Below are 21,518 nucleotides of genomic sequence, written 5' to 3' on the forward strand. Positions count from 1 at the left end.
TTTAAACACTGAACTTGTGAATATTTTACTCTTTTTGGTGGTATTTGAACGGCAGGAGTAAAGCGTCTCTTCTTTTTATTATCTCATACTGTTTAAAATGAGTTACCTAAAATGTACTTCATGTGGTTATTATTATTATTAGATAATATATTATTTAAAATAATTATATTTATTATTTATTAGTTATATTAATGTTGCAAAAAATGTATTAACTATTTAATATGTATTAATAAACCAGATTGCATTAGGTTATACTATAAAAGGCTATTTTATTAAAGATGTCAAAATATGATTTAATATTATTTTAAATAATAAATTAAATCAATTTATTTTACTTTATTTAATAATTAATTATATTAATATTGCAGAAAGATTCTTCAGTATTATGAAAATACATTAGGTTACACCAAGAAAAGGTTATTATAATTATATTATGTATTTATTTTTACTTCATTGATTGAGTATATTAATATTTAATTAATTAAATAATAATTGATATAATAAAATTCGGTGACACTTTATTTTAAGGTGAGGTAGGTACATGTTACTACATGTACTTACTGTAGTAATAACAGTAAATGATGCATAATTGCAACTTGCAAGTAACTAACCCTAAACCAAACCTCTAGTAAGTACATAGTGAATTATATTACTCAGTACTTATTTGAGTGATTAGGCTACAATGTAACTACGTCACCTTAAAGTAAAGTGTTCTTAAATTATATTTACCTAAACTAGAACCTAAAATTCTTATTTAATATGAATGAATCTACTACATTACGCCAGGTTTAACAACTGCAACTGTTTTCCCTATTTACAGTGTAGCCATGCGACAGTTACGACTCCTTGTCTCTTTCCCGACAGTGTGTGTGTGTGTGTGTGTGTCTGTGTGTGTGTGTGTGTGTGTCACCCCCGGGGAGAACAAGACGCCTGACAGCGCGCGCTCCCTTTCCCTCTCGTGTCTATAGATGCAGCATCTCGCTGACCGCGTGCCCGTCATCACCATGGTGACAGTGCAGCATCAGCATCACCGCTGTCACCTACAAAACCTTAATGCATCATATCAGTATTTTAACCGGCTCTCGTCGCCTCTTCCGTGATATTCCCACGCCGCCTCCCTCTGACGTTATGTTTAAACCACCATGGCACACACGTAATGTTATCTTAACCATCGTCAAAACAGATCTCCAACCGATAATGCCTCGCTGTTCGGAACGTGACTTGTTTATCGTATCAGTGGGCAGGCACGGTTGTAAACGATCGTAGTGCGCGTGGACGTGGTGACGATGAACCCACGCCACGGTGATCCAGTTGACGACAGAGGCGGGGAGGGGGACGAGCCCTGATGCGCGCGAGTCGACGAGATCTGCGATTCACACCGGTCGAGCCGAAGATGGTAGCGGTGCACGCCTCTGCGCACTCCGTGGCCTCCTCCGAGTGGATCATCTGCCTGGACAAGAGGTGAGAGACACTCGACCATGTCCGAAAGCGATTTTTTTTTTTTTTTTTTTTTTTTTTTACGTGCGTTTGTTTATTTCGATGTCTGGAGGGGCTGCAACAAGGTGACAGTCACAGCAGAATACGTCCTGCGTCTCTGGTGCATCACAATTCTCATCATTTATAGATTTACCTTTTCTTCCTGAAGGGACATTTATTTCTGTAGCCAAAGAAAATAACAGAAGCTGCTCTCTTTCTTCAACCAGGGACTATGCTTCTCTGTATAATTCGTTTGCTGGTCTCATATCATCTGAATTTGATGTGTGCATCCTTTGGAATACTCTTCTGCAGTATGAATCAGACTCTCCATTTATGTGCTGCGGGTTATTTAAACCAGATGAGTTAGGCTACTTATAATCAGGCACTCGCAGAGTCAACTTTTGGTTATTAGGTCTCCAAGACAAAGGAACATATTGACTATTAAAAATATCTGTTACCTTCTCACAGCCCCTCCTAGCCCAGACACATCCCTGCAGGTTACCATGGTGATGGGAGGGAAAAGTGAGATCACCTTACTGGGTGTGATGGGGTTTCAGAGGCTGATGTTTTTAATGGACTCTTTTAACGTAGCCGAGCACGTCGTCTTTACTCTGATCAATGTAATGTTCTTAAGGATGTCCATGGTCTCATTTACATCCGACACCAGGATGCTTTGTGGGATCAATAAATGTGCACACTCACAAAGAACAAAAACAGACTGCGCTGTTGGATGAGGCTGCATTGTGCTGCTGTCTTAGCAGTTTCTACAGATCAGTCGCACCATAGTCTGGAAATTAGAATTTTTGGCTTGTTAATCCTGATATGTCTAATTTGATGTGCTGTGTTCTATTTAGTAACTATGCTTGATAATTAAAGGGATACACATTGCTGGGAAGACAGAGTTAAACTGTCTCTGTCGCCCGTTATCTTCGCCTCCATTGACATTCATATTATGCGAAAGGATGAAGCCACCTGTCAGAATAATGATCCCCCTCTGCACTGATTCGAAACACTGTGAGAAACAAAGAAGTGTGATAACTAGTTTAGTGTTATTTATATAGGCTACTCATATAGTATTAGCTTTTACTTTATTTTCCATATTCGGTTTAAAATTTGGAACTCAAAAAAAAAAAAAAAATACATAGACAGTGGAGACACAAAGGGGAAAGTGTTTTTTCAAAAGACTCTTTGGACTCTTCACAATGGGCTGGGGCTATATGGGAAAAAGAAAGACACATGGATGAAAAGAGTGAGCGAGCCAGAGAGAGAGAGGCATGGCTTTGCACTGGCGGCCACTCTAATGCAGGGTCCGTTCTCTGCCCAGCAGACATAGCCTATGCTGGTAATGTTTTTCCACTCCAGTGAATCTCAGCACATAAAAGACAGCGGCACTCTCGCCCTCTCACATCCACAAGATCAAACCGGTCCGGTTCACATGAGATCGGCCTGGTGCGGCTCAGTGTAACCTGCGGACAAAGAAATAGAACTAGTTAATGTACATTATGCTCATCACATCAGGTCAACTGGAAGCACTAATTGCATAGAGTGTGCATGTACAGTAATGGCTGAAAAAGGTCTCCGTTGCAGTCATTGATGTGGGTTTTCCCTCTTTCTGTGGTTTCAGAGAGTTCAAGCCATGGAATTGTAAGTGTCTCTGTCCTGCTGGACAGTAGAGATCACGGTCAGGGAAAAGATGCCTGGGATCTGCATTTCTGTTAAATCTGGAATTTCCATTTGACTCTTTTGACGGTCATTCTGACAGCAGCTATTCAGTCTGAAATGTGTACAGCGCTGCAGTGATGATGTATTTTTGTAGGCCAACCTGGAAGTTAGCAACTCCTTGATTCCCTCGACAAAAACCCAATAGAGTGCCACAGTTGGGGTCTGGAAGTAAAAACTCCATTCATTTTCTCCATTAGGAAATTGATTTTGAACGATAACTTACTACACTCAAAAAAATGGTTGTGTGGCACTGTTCTTTTTACCCAAATATATTTTGTTAAAGTAACACACATATATTTCTTTTACCACCAAAACACTATTGTATTGCGTTTAATTAACTTAACCTGCATAATTTCCCACTATACTTAATTATCAATTGTTAAACTAATGTAAAGGGTTTAATTTCGCGATTAAAAACCCCCCGGATGTGACGATTTCCAACATATTGGATAAAGACGGCGTGCGAAGAAGGTGGCAAGGTGCATGGCGTCAGAGAAAATCTAAAGTTAATCTAAAACCAAAGTCTTTCATTTCTGTTGGTATTTCGGAAAGTCTGTTCTGGAATGCTTTTAATAGAGACAGACCAACTGTGAGCTACGAGGTTGTTAATCTAACTTACCAACTTATGAGACAATGCTTATTTTTATAAATAATCGTGTTTAACAGTTGAATTCCTGGTGAAAACTACAATGATGCTGTACAGAAAATTCAACACTCTCTAAAAAAATAGATGATAATCTTCACAAATTAACACAACTTTTATGAATTTTAAAGCCTAATTACAATTGCTAGAATTAAAAGCTAAATGTAGGCTATTAATGGTCTCATGACTTCAACGTCGCCATTGCTTCCGTCAACTCTTTCAGTCTTTACTTTAAAAATTGTTTTCCTCAAAGTTTGAGTTAGTAATATAAATGAATAGTTTACAAGAATGGGAATATAAACACAACGAGACTGTGAAAGCGGACTAGTGAGTAGATGAGTTTACCTATTCTCCGTTTAATGTCCCCAACAGCTTCTGTGGTCCCATTTAGCCATTAGTTAGCGAACGCCTCTTTCAAGATAAAAGCTTCACAAATATCATGGGGTTTTACTAATCACAGACCTTATTTCAGGCATTTAAAGTTGCATGAAATTCCCTATAGTAACGTATATCTTGGTAAAATGGCTTCTCGAACAAGAACAAATAGGGCTGGAGAGGAAGTTATTTTGATTAAAGGTTATGAGGGCACAAAAAATATGATGTGATAAATCATTTTGAATAAATACTGCAATATTCCATAAAAAAAAGAAAAAAAGAATTGTCCATTTTGATTTCATTGTGGGTTTTCTTTAACCAAAAACCCATTCAAACAACCTATTAACTTTGGGACAATGGAACCGGAAGTGCTAAAATGCTTACAAGTTTCTGGGTTTTGGCTGACAGAATTACGTCATCCATGACATCCTCAGTACCAAAATGTATACATATTATATTAGTAATTGGTTAGAGATCAAATAGATTGTTTTTGTGTGTGTTGTTGATCATCTTAATTATCTGAGCATTAAAAGTATACATCAAAAAGAATCAGCTTTTAAAAAAAATGTTTTGATGTGTAGAAACAGTGACTGACCCACTTTGGTTTGTTGCAGTTGCAAGGCCAGTACTAATAGAGCAGACGAGGTCTGGTTTTCCGTTTGGAGTCTTTTGTGGAACTCCAGTAGCTTGATTATTCTCCATGTCAAATTTGTCCCACTGCCCTCTGGTTTGAAAAATGCCTTTGAAGTCTTAATTTTCCATGCTGTAATCTCCATAGCAACAACGCTTTACAGTATAAAATGAGTTCAAATTACAGCATACTGACATCGTTAAGAGAGGCAGCTTGCATACGCACTCATATGCATGTCACTTAATGAGCTGAGAAGTGAGAGTGTAGCTATATTTATGCAAAATGGAAAGAGGATATTTATGTGCCTGCATCTAGTGTCTCAATCTCTCATACACCATTAGAGAAAAATCATGCTACCTCACTGAACATAATATTTAAAAAAATTATTTGAGGATTATGCACTTTTGTCTGATCCGGTTCACACATCAAGTCCTCATAATGGTCAGAAACCCATGCAGATACTTCTTTGTTACGACCACAAACTAAGCTCAAAAGCTGCAAACACTTTTATCAGTTTCTCTTCACATTATTAGTTTAAATCAAGCTACTAAATTTCCACATAATGACCCATTATTTTGGAAAAGACAGGTCTATGCGATTCATAGCTTGTATTTTGACAGGACTGATGACAAAAACATTTACACATTCCTTATCAGGACAGCACAATTGTTGCATTCTAACAGACACAACTTTGTTTGTCTCCTCAGCAGCCTATTCACTTAACTGTCACATGCATCACTGCAGTGTCAGGATTCTTGTAGGTCAGTTTGGTAAAAGAGTGTCCCAGACCGTAATGTCTATTTGTCTGTGTGTTTTTTAGGCCAGCAGAACGCTCGGGAGAAGATGTGGATATAATCCTGGCTCGGCTGAAGGGTGTGAAGGCCTTTGAGAAGTTTCACCCAAACCTGCTGCAGCAGATCTGCATGTGTGGCTTCTATGAGTTCCTGGAGAAAGGCATCACCTGTAAGAGCCACATTTACTATTGTATTTTCATCATGACGCTTCCAGATTTGATTCCATTGAGACCAGTCAGGAAATGTGTTTTCAAACATAGGAAAGAAATGAATCAATGAATCGACACATGAAAAGTAAAGATTTTTTGTGTGTGTGTAGGGTTTCCGCCTGTATGATTCTTTTGAGATTAAAACAGGTTTTGATAATGTTCAAAAGTTTGGGGTCAGTATGATTTTTTTAAATACTTTTTGCATTAAATGCATTAGGATGCATTAAAATGATCAATAGCAACAGTACAAAAATATATATTACAAATAAATGCTGTTATTTTGAACTTTATCCTTAAATATATTTATCACGGTTAACACAAATATTAAGCAGCTGAAGACTAATGATGCTGAAAATTCAGGCCATCACAGGAATAAATTGCGATTTAAAATATATTCAAAATAGAAAACAGTTATTTTAAATGGTAATGATATTTCACAATATTACTGTTTTTACTGTATATTTGTCAAATAAATGCATCCTTGGTTCTTCAGATCAGCATAGTGGATTCTAGATGGTTTTATAACTAGAAAATAAAATGTTTCTGTGGAACCTAAAAATGTTCTCCTGTGGCATCAGGCAGTAAAACTCTGTTATAACTGAAACTTTGGTTACACTTAGTTTAAATCATCCACTTTAGACATTCTATTAACTATAAGTAACTTTGCAACTACATGTCAACTAACTCTCATTAGAGTATTAGTAGACTGTAAGGTTAGGGTTCGGGTCAGTACAGTAAGTTGATATGTAGTTGCGAAGTTACTTATAGTCGGTAGAATGTCTATTGGGGGAGCAACACAATAAAGTGTTAGCAGATATAAAGCAGAAGGTCTATTAATGCGCTAATGAGAGTTAGCTGACATGTAGTTACTCAGAATGTCTAAAGTAGATCATTAAAATAATGAGTTACTGAAACTTTTATTGCTAAGCATGTAGTCCTGAATCTGTGCTAAAGGTAGAATTTGCCACCTAATGAGACAATAAGAACCACGTTACATTAATGAAAAGAAGTAACTGTCCAGACATCGAAATGAAAAATTCCTCTGCAATTTGCAGATCAGTATTCATAGACTCACTTTGTTTTCCTGCAGTGTATAGGCAGGGTGACATCGGGACCAGCTGGTACGCGGTTCTGTCTGGATCTCTGGATGTGAAAGTGTCTGAGACAGCCAACCATCAGGTAAGAGAGACCACAATCAGGTTCATTTGAAGCCTCAATCTGCTAGGAGTCAGCTGAGATTAGTAGTAGTTTGCCCTGGCAGACATCATTAGCATACAGAAACTGCTGCTACAGAAGCTGCTGTGAGTGGGCAGACGCACGGTCCACGACTGGCCTTGTTAATAGTCTGATACGCGAGGACGTCGAGCCAGGGCTGCTGGGGATGGAAGCATCTCTCTGTGAATCCACTGGGAATACAATGAGTCACGCTGTCAGATGTGTTTACTGACCCTGAAGCATTTATCACTCCCACACAAATGTAGAGAAATTTCCAGAGATTCCAGAAGTGTCTGTGTTTTGCGTATTAGAGCTTATAGAATCTGTACTGACATTTTTTGTCGTTAATTTCCACCGAAAAATCCCTGTTTTAAAAAAGGTTTCCTGAACACTCTCCTCATTTGCCATTGGTCGGTCAAACAGATCCCGCGACAAACACTGGTTCAAATAAAGCAATAGGCCTATTGGACCGTTTTTGGAGTAAATAGACTCTGCATATTAAGCTGGGAAAGTATTTTATTAAGATCGCTTTTATAATTGGGGTCAGTAAGATTTCTTAAAGGTAGGGTAGGCAATTTTCAGAGAAGCTAGCAATAGCAAGTTAGCTTTGAAATCACAAGATCCCACCGTCACCAAGCATCTCCAAAGCCACGGCTCCTCCGAAACACATGAACACGCACAGCCAGAGCAAAGCGTCACGAGAGACGGCATTAAACTACCTCATGTCTCAAAGCACATAACATTACAATAATAATGAACATAAACAACTTAAAGAGCACTGACCTTTACCACCTGACTGCTGCAGTATCAGTGTTGACATTGAAATGCATAAATTCGAGTCACAAACCGCTCTGAGTTTAAGTTCACGGGTTTCCATCTCTTCCAAACTGCAGTAGTTATGGCGTGAACTCAGCATAAGCTTGTTGTTTTAGTTTAGGAGGAACTGTAAAAGGCGGCTGCTGTTTCGGTTGCGGTGTTCAGTGGCTGATGTCTGTTTAACTCTGTATAGCATGAAACACGCTGATGACGTGTGATGTCTGTGCGAGCAGGTGCGTGGAGGTATGGAAATACATACCTTGACAGGCAGGTGGCAGGTGATTGGTGGACCGAATGCAATGATTGGACGAACATTTTATGGTCCAACACCTTATGGACGGTTTACATATAAATACATTTAGACTGCTTAACTTAGTGATTGCTGTCAGGATGTGAACAGACTTTCAACCAGCACAATAAAAAACATTCTGGAACAAATCGCAGGAAAACACAGGAAAAACAGTAATATTGTGAAACATGATTACAATTTAAAAGAACTGTGTTCAATTGGAATATATTTAAAAATGTAATTTAAATTACATTTATTAATTACTGCAGTCTTTAGGGTCACGTGATCTTTCAGAAATCATTCCAATATGCTGATTTGCTGCTCAAGAAACATTTCTTATTACAGTTGTGTGCTGCTTAATGTTTTTGTGGAAACTGTGATGCATTTTAATGGATTATTTGATAAAAAAAAAAGGTTTGTAACATTATGTCTTTACTGTAAATGTTTGATCAATTAAAAGGGGCTATGTAGAATTTAGAAACCCTTGTTATTAGCGACACCGGCGGTGGCCGTTAAGTGAATTTCAGTTCAGCCAGCAACTTGCTCCTACTCGTATCTCGTGCACACCATGACATGTAACGCACAAGACTGAACGTGATTCAATGATCGAACGTTACTCACGGCGGAGTGCTTTTTCGTGTTTGCTTAGAAGTAAAAAGAAGTTGGAAATACCTTTACAGCAATATACTGTTAACGAACATCGCAACGCCGTTCACGCTGCGAGGTTTAAATGATTGTGTAAAGTATGTGCTGCGCGCTTTCCGCTCAATAACAAAATAAAAACACAACAAAAATGACAGCGAGAAAACGCAGCAGTACACAAAACGGATGAGAAGCTCTCGGGAGCGCGCGTAACTGTAACATCCTTTGGATTTTCCCGGCAAAAACGTGGTTAGTACTTTACATAAAGATCAAATAGACCAGTTCTACACTGGCATGAAGGTGCTGGTTGACACCAGACCCTTCTCAGTCATGACTGCTGTGTGCGTAACTGCAGGGCAAATCTAAATTTGCCTGAAGTTCGTCTGGGTTTTCCCAGGCTAAAGTTAGCCTACATGCAATATTGAGTATAGCCCTATGGTATAGCCTAAACGTTTCTAACTTCAATTGAATTTGAAGACAATGACTTACAGTCATAAAACCAACTCAAGTATGATGCACACCTTTTAGATTTTTTATATGTATGACAAAAACTGTTAATGTATTTCACTGCTGTATGGGGTCATATTCAAAATATGACAATATTTAAAGCTCAATACCATTTGAAGACAATGACTTACAGTCATAAAACCAACCGTAAGTGTTCATCCAGGCATTATGGGTTGTACTTGCCTGAATACATTCACAATTGTTCGTAGAACTGACGCAAGGCATCATGTTATGCTTCTCTTTCACACTTTCTCACAAGGATGTTGCCCTGCAGCTATGAATGTCCTGCACAGAGCTGAACGTGTGTGTGTGGTATGTGCATGTGAGAACACTGTTCTCAGAACACGTTTCTTAGATGCAATATTGACAGTGTGTGTTGCTCCAGTTTTATGGAGTGATCCGTCGGGCAATATGTTATTATCACGCTACTCTGATCAAATGAATGTAATCCGCAAGACAGGGTGCAAAATATAAATGTATGCTTGTATGTTAAATGAGTGTGCGCTTATGTCTTCTGATCTCGGATCATTTGTTATGTGCAACAATACCTTTAAACCTCATTGAGCACATTCCCTTACAGCAGGGATAGGCAACTCCGGTCCTGGAGGGCCACTGTCCTGCAGAGTTTAGCTCCAACCCTAATTAAACACACCTGAACAAGGCAATCAGTGTTTTCAGGATTACTAGATAGATACAGGCAGGTGAGTTTTTATCAGGGCTGAAGCTAAACTCTGCAGGACAGTGGCCCTCCAGGACCGGAGTTGCCTATCCCTGCCTTACATTGTGCAGACATTTACATAAATTACATGAATATGGAGAGTCATTAAAGCAATAGTTCACCCAAAAATGAAAATGATTTTCAATGCAATTACATTGAATAAGGACTGAGTGGAGCTTTGAATTTAAGTCATTATTTAATTCATTTCTATTCACCGAAGCCATATTTGGAACAAAACGAGGGTGAATAGATTATGGCTGTTTTCATTTTGGGTGAATTACTCCTTTAAGATATATAAGTTTGTAAAAATGTTATCATGGCCTCTCTCCCTCTTTTTGTCTTCTACTCTTCTTAATATTTCTCCTTTTTCGGTAGGATGCTGTAACGATCTGTACTCTGGGAGTGGGAACAGCATTTGGGGAGTCAATTCTGGATAACACTCCTCGACATGCCACGATTGTCAGCCGAGAGAACAGTGAACTTCTGCGCATCGAACAGAGGGAGTTCAAAACCCTGTGGGAGGTTTGTGTGTGTGCAAGTGTTGCTCAATGTTTTCATTACAGCTGCTATTAGTGATTCAATACCCCTAACTGGTTGACAGGCCGAACAGAAATGGCTCTCTAAAATGCAAAAAAGAATCTGACCGTGACCCGCTTGTGTTTTTCTCACAGCGGTTTTCCATTTCTTTGGAGGGCAGGGTATTTAGAGGTTGTTTATAAGTGATGTAATTCAGTGGTTAAGTGTGGCAGATATTAAAGTGCCCCTATTATGCTATTTTAAAGGTTTCTGATTTTAGTGGTCTCCTTTAGATTTACATGCATCCAAGGTCAAAAAACACTATTTTCCAATCAAATACATTGCAGTATCACTTCTTTTCTCACACTGTCTGAAATGGTTCAATAAAGGATCCAGTTTCTGTAGATCCTTCCTTTCCGAGAGCCTACTCTGCTCTGATTGGTCAGATGGCCCAGTTTGTTGTGATTGGTCTACTGCTTACAGCATGTGTCAGAAATGACATGCCATTACCATTTCTGAATTTCAGCTCCGGAGGCTTCCTCAGCACTTGATACACAGTGATACGAACAGTAACAATGTCATCCGTTTTTGAGCCCTAGTCCTCATCCTTTGGTGCATGCAAAGTGGAATTGCTTTCGCATAAATCAACGTCAAAGTTGGCAGCCAATGAAGACCATAGGCTGGCATTAATAGTGTTACTATTAACCTACGTAGGTTCGAGCAGGAAGTAAGGCTGGAAATTACTGAAGACTCGTTTCAGAATCAATTCTTTCTTCTTCTTTTTTTGAGACAATAACTCCATTTCTTGTGCAGTTTGATCTCTGAAACTTTGCAGACCTTTTACATTCACAAACAGCTGTATATTACACACTGCATGAAAGCTAATATCCGAAAAATAATAGGGGCACTTTAATTTTGATACGTTTTTCAGAAAACAAGACGTAATATCTTGTCATTTTGCTTCTCAAGTAAATGTATCTTTATATAAGAATATCTAAATATTTGTCCAAGACAAAAATATTTAGTAAGTGAGTACTTTTTTTTGCGATGTACGATTAACACTGGCATTTTGAACGTTTCGAATGTCATACGACCATACTACTCATTCTATACTTGCAGAAATGTGCTTTATGCATGAAATATAGCCAAATTTTTTTTAACAAGTGAACAAGGTTTGAGTGTGTGGGCTTTTTTGAATCATTTCCCTTATGCATGAAATACCCAAATGTTACAGCAGTTACCAAAATTAGCAGTATACTATGATGTAAGTTGTATAGGTTTCTTCTATTTCATATCAACTGTGAGTTTGATTTATTGACTACAAAAGTTTTTTTAGGCTGCGTAATATTTTTACATTTAAAAAATATTAAATCAGACCAAAAATCCAAACTAACCATATTGAATTAAACATGCAACATAGTTATAAAAAAAAAAGTGTCACATGCTATTGGTTATCATTGCATATTGCATACAATTCTTCATAGTAGGCTGTATACAGTACATAAAGCCCTGTAAGCAGTATGCATATATTCCACTTCGATCAATGCCACTGTGTCTATAATAAGGCACTTTTCCAGTACCAATCACTGAGCATCAGTAACACTGGGTGGCGCTCTCTGATCTGTTAACAGCTCGGTCAGTTCCTCTGGGCCGTTCAGCACAGTCATTTGCCAAATCCCAGGCTTTAACAGGCTTTCATAGAGTGTTTGAATGTGTGTGTGTGTTGTAAATGTAAACCAGTGGTCTCAGCAATAATCGATTCAGGAGTCATGTGTTGGTCTTTGAAGTTTTTCACGTTAACTGAGCAGAGAATTGGGGATAAATGCATTGAGATGTTGTGAAAAAGGCAAGATATCCGTACTTATTGCCTTAAATGGATTTGGCATAGTTGTTAATTCCCAGTATGTCAGAAGCTTTTGAGTGTGTTTGGGACCATATGAAACGCATTACACAGACACTTAAATATGGTCTTTTTTTTGTGTCTTCATGCTTGAATCTTTCCGTCATGCGAAACATAGTCTGAAATTATATAGAAAACACACAAAAAACATTTAAGCCTTTTTAGTTTATGTGATTCGTAAATTAATTAAAATATGTTTCAATTTAAGTTTAATATTTATACAAAATGTATTTATTTATTGGAAAGAAATTAATACTTTTATTCAGCAATGCATTAAATTGATCAGAAGTGACGGTAAAGATATTTATAATGTTACAAAAGATTTCTATTTCAATGAAATGCTATTACACAACTGGGTAATAACTGGGTACTAACCCTGAACCTACCCCTTAACCTGACCTTAATCCATGTTGTTACCTTAACATTACCATTTTTGGTAATGTGAAGCAGCACAACTGTTTCCAACAATGATAACATTAATAAATGTTTATTGAGCAGCAAATCAGCATATTAGAATGATTTCTGAAGGATCGTGTGACACTGAAGACTGGAGTAATGAGACTGAGAATTCAGCTTTACCATCACAGGAAAAACTACATTTTAAAATATACTAACATAGATAACAGTTATTTTAAATGTAAATAATATTTCACAATATTACTGTTTTTACTATATATTGTTTGATCTAATTAATGCAGCCTTTGTGAGCAAAACTTATTTCAAAACATTAAAACATTTTACCAACCCCAAACCTTGAAATGGTAGTGTATACTGTATATACTGTATATGGGGTAAGAGATGGGAATAGGATCAGGACATGATGATCCAAGACTTGAACCTGAGCTCCCTAAAGCCAACGGCTCTTAACATGTGCACAGACCAGGATCTGATATAGTGTCATGAAGAATCTGTGTGTTCTGTATTGTAATAACTTTGTTGTGCTGATCATTTCTAATCATTTCTGATCCTTTCAGTGATTGTGATTGTGACTCAATGTGTGTGACACACAGAGGCTGTCAGGCTTCTGTCTTTAATGCTGTGTGCGTAAATAGTATCACCCGTGTCTCACAGCTTGATAGTGACCATATGTGCCATATTTTTGTTTCATATATCTTACACATGCAGCTGAATAATCAAACATACAATATGAATTATGTATTAGTTTCTGCTTCATCAATAGAACAATGTGGGCGAAGATCTCTCTGTCTCTCTCGACCATTTTCCTCCTCTCTCTCTCTGTAAAGCTCCTCTCATTCAGACGAGTGCTCATGAGAGTGTTTTTGTTTGTGTACTAGTAGTGTGTGTGAAAAGGTGATAGAGTTCATATATTTGTGTATATGTGTGTGGTGCACCATTTCAAACCCTTCAAACTAGCCTCGTTCACGATGCGTACTCAGCTATAAAAATGGCATAAGTGTTTTCATAATTTCATATATGCATGGCTAAAGCCTTGTGCACACCGCGATGATTATCGCGCGCGCTTATCGCAAGACGTTTTTCGATGCATCTTTGTGTTCATACCAAGCGGCAACCTCTCCGTCTCTCTTGAAACCAACACGGAAGTGAGTTAAACTGCAATTCGTTGACTGGCCGCTTGAGGCTGGTGTCAAAAGTGAGTCAAATCTGTATCTCCCCCATGTTAAAATGGCAAATTTTAAAGCAGAAAAAAACGTGTTTACAGCCTGGTGTCTGTATGTGGCTTTGGTCGATACAGCTAATTGTGCCCTTCATGACAACTGTGAGGGGGGTGAATTTTTTTATAACTCATCCGTTTAAATTATATTAAGTCTTAAAATTTCTGCATAATTAAGGGTGTCCACTTTTGAGTGACAGGTGGATTCCCGCTGCTGTGGTCATTAGTCATCATTAGCCGTTTGTCTGCTGTCTGTTAGCCGTCACGTTACCTCAGCTCATTTCCTGACTGTAAAAATAAATAAATCCGGGAGTGACGCGCAGCCAAGATGGCGACGGTCGGCCACGCCCACTTTAGGCTTCAAAAACAGTCTTCAGAAACCTACGGGTGACGTCACGGACACTACGTCCATATTTTTTTACAGTCTATGGTTCATACCCAAGCGATTTTCACTGGCGATGCGCTGAGTGAACGTGCAAATTCACTCCCTGAAAGTAGATGGCGCTTATTGAAAAACAGAAATACCCCGGTACACAAAGTGGCGCTGTGAACTTTACTACCCATAACTCAGAGGAAACCTAAAATCAGAGGGAAATGATAGGCGAATAAAGTCCCTTGCACACTGAGTCCGAAATTTGCCTCAGAAAAAATTTATAAATACGACCTCACGTTATGTCAATCACACTTGCACACTGCCTCCGAAACTTTCGTCCGTCAAAAAAAAATCTGATCGGATTCGATTTTCTGCTTTTTTCGCATTCGTAACAAGCATTCGAATGGTGTTTTGACAATTTGGAGCCACAGAATGACGGATGCGAAAAACGCATGCAAAAATTTCGGATTCAGTGTGCAAGGACCTTAACACTGATGTAGAAGCACCTAACCCTGGTTGTAAGCCTAAACTTGACATAAACTGTAAACTTGTAAACAAACCTCAAATCTGATTGGTTGATTGGAATGTTGTTCCAGGAAGATGAAACGACGTTCACCGTATTAAACTATTAAAGGGTTAGCTCACCCAAAAATTCCGTCATCTTTTACTCACCCTCATGTTGTTCCAAACCCGTAAGACTATCGTTCATCTTCGGAACACAAATTAAGATCTTTTTGATGAAATCAGAGAGCTTTCTGTCCCTCCATTGACAGCTACGCAGCTACCACTTTGACGCTTCAAAAAGTTCATAAAGAGATCGTAAAACTAATTCATGTGAGTTGAGCGGTTTAGTCGAAATTTTCTGAAGAGAAACAATCACTTTTTTTGATGAACAGATTGAATTTAGGCTTTTATTCACATATAAACATTCATCAACTGATACATCAGTTGTGGTAAATGGAAGGTTTGACAAATGAGGTTTGTTCTTGAGTTTCAAGCAAGTACAGTTGAGCTTCTGTTTATTTTCGCTGATCAATGTTTAAATGTGAATAAAAGCCTAGATTCAATCTGTTACTCATATAAAGCAATCATGTCTCTTCAAAAGATTAAACCACTGGTCAAATATACGGTCAAAATATACGGAATAAATGCATCAATGTGAACATGCCTTTAGGTTCGGTATCTTTAGGTGTGGAGTAAAAATTAGAGGTGGGCGGATCGATCCTAAAATATCGATACTTCGATACTGACGTGGTATCGAAAAGGATCGATCCTCACATAAAAATATCGATCCAAATGTGTTTTTTTTTCCAGTAATTTTTATTAATTTAGCACGCAATTCAGTGCGCAAAATAAGCTTCTAAGTGGAAAAATAAGCGAATGTTAGCAGATAATTGTGTAGGATAGAACTTTTTCTCCTAGTCATCTGGATACAAGACGAAACCAATCAATCACAGAGAGCGTTCGATGCTGGTGCTTCACTGAGCTCACAGGCACGTTTGGGAAACGAAGCCTTGCTTAGATGACAGAGAAACAATCGGGAGTTATTTTGCAATAAACAAAGCAAAAGTGTATATAACGGTTCAAAATGTTGAGGACAGTAAGATTTTTTTTAATGAAATTAATATTTTTATTCAACAAGGATCGATGCATTAAATTGATCAAAAGTGACAGTCAAGGGTTTTTCACTGTTAAAAAAATCTACTTCATATAAATGCTGTTCTTTCAACTTGGTTCATCAAATAATTCTGCATCATGGTTTCCACAAAAAAATATGAAACTGTTTTCAACATTGATAATAAGAAATGTTTTCTGAGCTGTAAATCAGCATATTAAAATTAATTATCATCATAACTGGAGTAATGATGCCGAAAATTACGCTTTGATCAATTGAATAAATTACAGTTTAGTATGACATAGAAAACAGATAGATATGTTAAATTGTAATATTACAGTTTTTACTGTATTTTTGATCAAATAAATGCAGAAGAGAATTAAAAATCTTACAGACCCCAAACTTTTGAACAGTAGGCTAGTGTACAATAGTACTTTTACTATAATTAGGGTAGTTTTGTAAAAGTCACTGACTAATAATTACAGGCGAGTTGAGAGCACAAATCACAAAATATTTAGTAGTCATGAAAACGTTCAGATTTAGCATATTAATGATGCATTCACCTCATAAATCATGACACACTGCTCTAGCACAGGAAAGTGCATACAAGTTCAAGTGCATGCTTTTAAAATTAAAAAGTATTGGTATCGGTATCGATATCAGCGATACTGGCCCTGTATTTACTTGGTATCGGATCGATACCAAAATTTGGAGTATCGCCCACCTCTAGTAAAAATGCCACTGTGAATGCTAAGCGGACCAGGAATAAATGTGTGGTTTGGTTTTTTTTCATTGTTTTTTTTTTTGGTACAGACCAAACGAAGGGTGTGAACACACCCTTAAACTGAAATAAAAATAATTTAAATATAAATATTTTAAAAACTAATAAAAATGATAAAAGCACATTTTTATTACTAAAAATTAAACTAAAACTAAAGATGAAAACTGGAAATAAAAACTAAATACTATAATAGTATGTTAATAATACTAGAACACTACACTCACAAATGGACTGGACTTGATCTTTGATGTGCAAAAAAACAGGGTCCTCTTAAAGTCTAAACTACATTAGTGTCCACCTGACTGGAAAAGGGCTGAACTAACTGATCCTCAAAGACAGACTAATGTGATAACGGTGATTTCACTACAGCTGTAGGGCACACACACACACACACACACACACACACACACACACACACACACGCACACACACACAGCTGTCTGTTCAGTGTAAATTTAATACCCTTAATAATTGATGAAGCCATGAGCTTTTGAGAGCCTTTTAGCAGCCCATAGTTCCCTATCTCTCCCTCATGTGTAATGCTGTGGTACAGGGTGAATTGAGTGAACGCAGCTCTCTGATTGGCTACAGCTATTGCCTGGCAACGGCAACTGAAGTCCAGTCAGATTCTCAACCAGAAAGATCCAAATAGCAGCAGACACTGGATCACATTATCCACACGTGTGTAACTGGAGCGTTAGGGTGTGTGTGTTTGATTTGATGTCTGTGCATCTGACTGAAAAGGAGAGAAAAGGTATTCTGGGTTTTCCTGGATAATGCTGGGAAGTGTTGGCAAGGTTTAGGAAGGAGACAAGCATCACGTCCCTGTGGGATTCTCTGTCGGACTACACTACACAAACTCTTAGGGTGAGTCCCATTGGCTTCAGTTATGCCACATGCACAAGGATTTGGTGCTATTTTCATAGTTAATGATCAAGAAACCACACTTAAAAACGACATATTAGCACTAGCACTGGGTTCAGAGCCGCATCAATATCACTGTGGTTTTTGAGGTCTTTTTCACCAGTGGTATTGATTCTTACTGGTGCTAATCATGGTTCTGCTTTTTGATACACGTTCTCTTCCTGCGTACCTACCTTAAATCTGATTTTTAATGCGTTTTCAGATTGTATTTTTCCCCCCGATAGGATGATAATGACTTGATAAAGAGGCCCTGTTCTTGTGTGGCAATGTGAGGTGAATATCAGCAGCTGAAAGCCGAGGATGTGCGTTGAATGTTGAGGGGCTTCTGTCTCTCTGGGCCAGTCCTGTGCCAGGCTGTAGGGGACACCGCCTGACTGGGCCCTGGTGGGGGGGGGGGGGGTGGAGTACACACTTGTTCTGTGTGCTTATATGCTGTTAACTGCACAATCCTAGCTGAATTACTTAACCTATGTGAAGACAGCCAGCTGGAAAGAACAACGTGTTATTTGTGTTGTGTGTGTGTGTTGGTCTGCAAGCCTGGGGGATGGGAGAAGTTAAGAAAAAGTTAGCTTTTGTTTAAGCTTCAGGAAACAGGAAGGAAGCAGGATATACAAAGTGCATTTGTGTGAATGGAACAAAGCCTGTTTGAAGACTTCAAATGAGTGGCCAAAGGAAACCTTCTGCTGTAATCTGCAGTTGTAAGCCTCTGCGATTCTTTAACACTCAGCTCACTTTATCATACAGAAAGAATGTCCTCTGGACACTGTCCGGTCTACTCAATGGAAGCACAACGCCTCAGAGTGCCATGGGTCGTAGTTCTGCGTTTAGAGTTAATGAAGGCTGTATTACATCAGTCCATTCAGAGACCCTTAATCTCACAGTGTGTGCTGAAGGATCCTGTGGAGTTACAAAAATATGCATGACCCGGCCTGACATAATGTTTAAAAGAGCAAAATCACAACACTTTTCATACTTTTGGATGCTTTTAAATATTTATGGGTCATAATTCTATTCTATTTTGCACTAGTATTTACATAAAAAAATGTTTACGTTTTTTTTTCTCATTTTAATCATAAAGCAGTGAATTTCATTTAGATTCATTTTATTGTGTGTGTCTGTGTGTGTTTGAACTCTAGGTGAGTTTGCGCCGGTATCAGTGTCTCATTCATTGCCTCAGCTGCATGTGGCACCTCGTCACCGATCACCATGGCGATATGGAAAGAAAAATAATGAAAACATCTGAATATTCATAGTGATCGCTGCCAAGCCACAAAAGGCTTCAATCTGATTGGCGGAGCTCAGCGTTCTTACTATAGAGCTTTTCACTTTAATGATGTAAAGGCAGTCATTTCACCTGTATGAAAATGACTCAGTACAGCTTTGAGGTATCTGGGGGTTGGAATAAATTTTCATCGTGTTATTCTTTATGTTGCAGAAATACAGGCAGTGCATGGCAGGGCTTCTCGCTCCGCCGTACGGAGTGATGGACAGTGGGGCTACGAATGACAGTGAGTATCACACGCAAACATACACACTCACACGAGACATCAATGATGATTTCTCAGAAATGTCTTTGTTTGATGCAGGAATGCCAGACAAAGAGAATCTAAACAGCGACCCTCTCAATTTCATGTCAAAAAACCTGAATAAGGTAGGATTGTCCTACATGTTCCCATTCATCACTTTTACATTTTAACAGGTTATATGGACTCAGTTTTAATTTTTTGTTCAGGTGTTGTCTGTTAAAATTAATATTCGCATTCGCTGATATAGTGATGTGCCTGTGTCTATGTTGATTACGGCCACTGTACTTAAAAATCAATAAAAAAAAAAACTTATTTAATGATCTGCCACTCTTTCCTGAGAGTGAACATTTTTGTTGATTCATTTGCCAGTAATTCTCATTTCCATCCACACAACTCAAGGCCGCAGACTGTTGTCACCTCAGTTTTATGCTAATTTTGTATAATTGCTCACTATAATTGCTCAATATAGTTGCTCGTCAGTATATTTTTGTGAAATTTCAAAATTTTACCTTTTTTTTTTTTTTTTTTTTTTTTCATTGGAATGGTACGAAACTTGGTAAAGGTTTTGGCACTTGCTATGTTAACACAAAAAAAAATCATGGACATGATTCGAAAAGGTTAAATGTATGAAGGTAATATGATGCCATAAAGAAACGCATGTGCAGGGTAAGATTTGTGAATGTGTACATAAAATTGCAAGCAATTGTAAATCACCTTTCAAGTGTAAGAACAAAAAAAATTGCAGCATTTTACTGTTATTCATAAGTGTAATTCATGTATTGTGAAGTTGCAGCTTAATGCTAATGCAAAATAAATGTGATCTGTATTCTTCTGACTTTAATTTTTCCACTTTTGGCACGTTTTTTTCACACAAATACGGCCAGGATCGCAAAACAGATTGATCGCGCAAAACCAATTTTTGTTTAAAAAAATAACCTGTTGCAAATGCCTAAATGACTTGTTGTGTGCATGGGGCAAAAAAGTTCCCGAAATAAGTTGCGTCTTTCTTTTAGCTGCGCTTACAGTTTTGGCACGATTCTCTCACTCACTGAGTTTTGCAAGTGCGATGAGGAGGGCGGGTCCACCTTCTTCATGTAGCCAATCAAATTAGCTTCTCGCTGACTCTCGATTTACTCTTACCTGATTGGTTCAATAAACATGCCAGTCGCCAGAACACATCTTTATGTGAAATGGTACTTTTACTGCACACATACATATTAAATAAATAAATAAATCATGATTGCTTAATAAGCTGTGCACCATTAGGCTGACTATGGCTGACTGACATTCATACTGAATTTCGAGCTGGTGTTAACGTTATTGGATTGAAATTTTATATATTTTATAATCTGTTACACCACTGAGCTGATGTTAAACTTTACAATTAAAACATTTAATACCCATTCTTTATGTAATAATACTGTGGTGAGCTGGATGAGGCCAAGAGCCGTGAGAGAACGGAGCGAATCTTATGTACACTTTCACAAATCTTACCCTGCGCATGCAATTCTTTATGGCATAATACTACCTTCATATAAATGGTTCTGAAAAAAAAAATCACATTTGTGCTCCTCTGTGTCAAAAATGAGCGCATTGAAAATGAATGGGAGACGAATTTCATCTAGTGAAAACGTTTGGTACTGCGGCCAAACAAAATCTTCCTGAAAGCTCATTTCATATCATGAAGTATCAAGCTCAAATTTGGAACACAACTTTAAATTTATGGCTTTGATTTTCTTGCAGTTTTAGAGTAAAACGTGTTTTTTAAAATATATGTTTCAAATTCCAATTGAAAATAGTATTTGTGTGTTTATTGTGCATTTTTCACAACAACAAACGTTACATTTTTGAACTTTTTTTATGTTCACTTTTGTCGTCTTTAAAAAGAGATCAAACTTAAGACTGTACTCTCTAAAGCATTCAAGATTTATGACAGTTTAAGTTAGAAATGAAATTTTCAGGTCCATGCTCAAAAAGTGAATAAATGGATTATATCTACAGCATAAATATAATTTAGTACCATAAAATCGCCTAAAAATAGAAAATATTGAATAAAAAACATTATCAAACTAAAATATAGGACATTCAATTCATTGAAATAAAACAACATTTCTGTCAGTTTTTGACTGCTACGCTTAGAGCACCAGAGAGTTTTAATTCAATTTAAAAAAAATCTTTTGTCATCTACACTTGCAAATTGAGTGCAGGCAATT

At 37.7% G+C, this 21,518-nt stretch overlaps 1 protein-coding gene across 2 annotated transcripts in view; it reads left to right on the plus strand.

Annotated features, from left to right (window-relative positions):
- The first annotated feature begins 1,308 nt into the window (after positions 1-1,308).
- rapgef4b (Rap guanine nucleotide exchange factor 4b) overlaps positions 1,309-21,518 on the plus strand; it is a 34,317-nt gene continuing 14,107 nt past the window's right edge. Inside the window, exons 1-6 of one of the 2 annotated variants that reach the window (XM_084424993.1) lie at positions 1,309-1,461; positions 5,668-5,810; positions 6,941-7,029; positions 10,413-10,559; positions 19,215-19,287; positions 19,366-19,430. In XM_084424993.1, coding sequence (XP_084281119.1) covers positions 1,346-1,461; positions 5,668-5,810; positions 6,941-7,029; positions 10,413-10,559; positions 19,215-19,287; positions 19,366-19,430 — 633 coding nt within the window. In that variant the 5' untranslated portion in view covers positions 1,309-1,345. Of the gene's footprint in view, positions 1,462-5,667; positions 5,811-6,940; positions 7,030-10,412; positions 10,560-17,589; positions 17,723-19,214; positions 19,288-19,365; positions 19,431-21,518 lie in introns of those variants that run through there. The other variant, XM_084424994.1, reaches the window with a different exon arrangement.

The sequence above is a fragment of the Rutilus rutilus genome (assembly GCF_951802725.1).
Source record: "Rutilus rutilus genome assembly, chromosome: 12".
NCBI classification, from domain to species: domain Eukaryota; kingdom Metazoa; phylum Chordata; class Actinopteri; order Cypriniformes; family Leuciscidae; genus Rutilus; species Rutilus rutilus.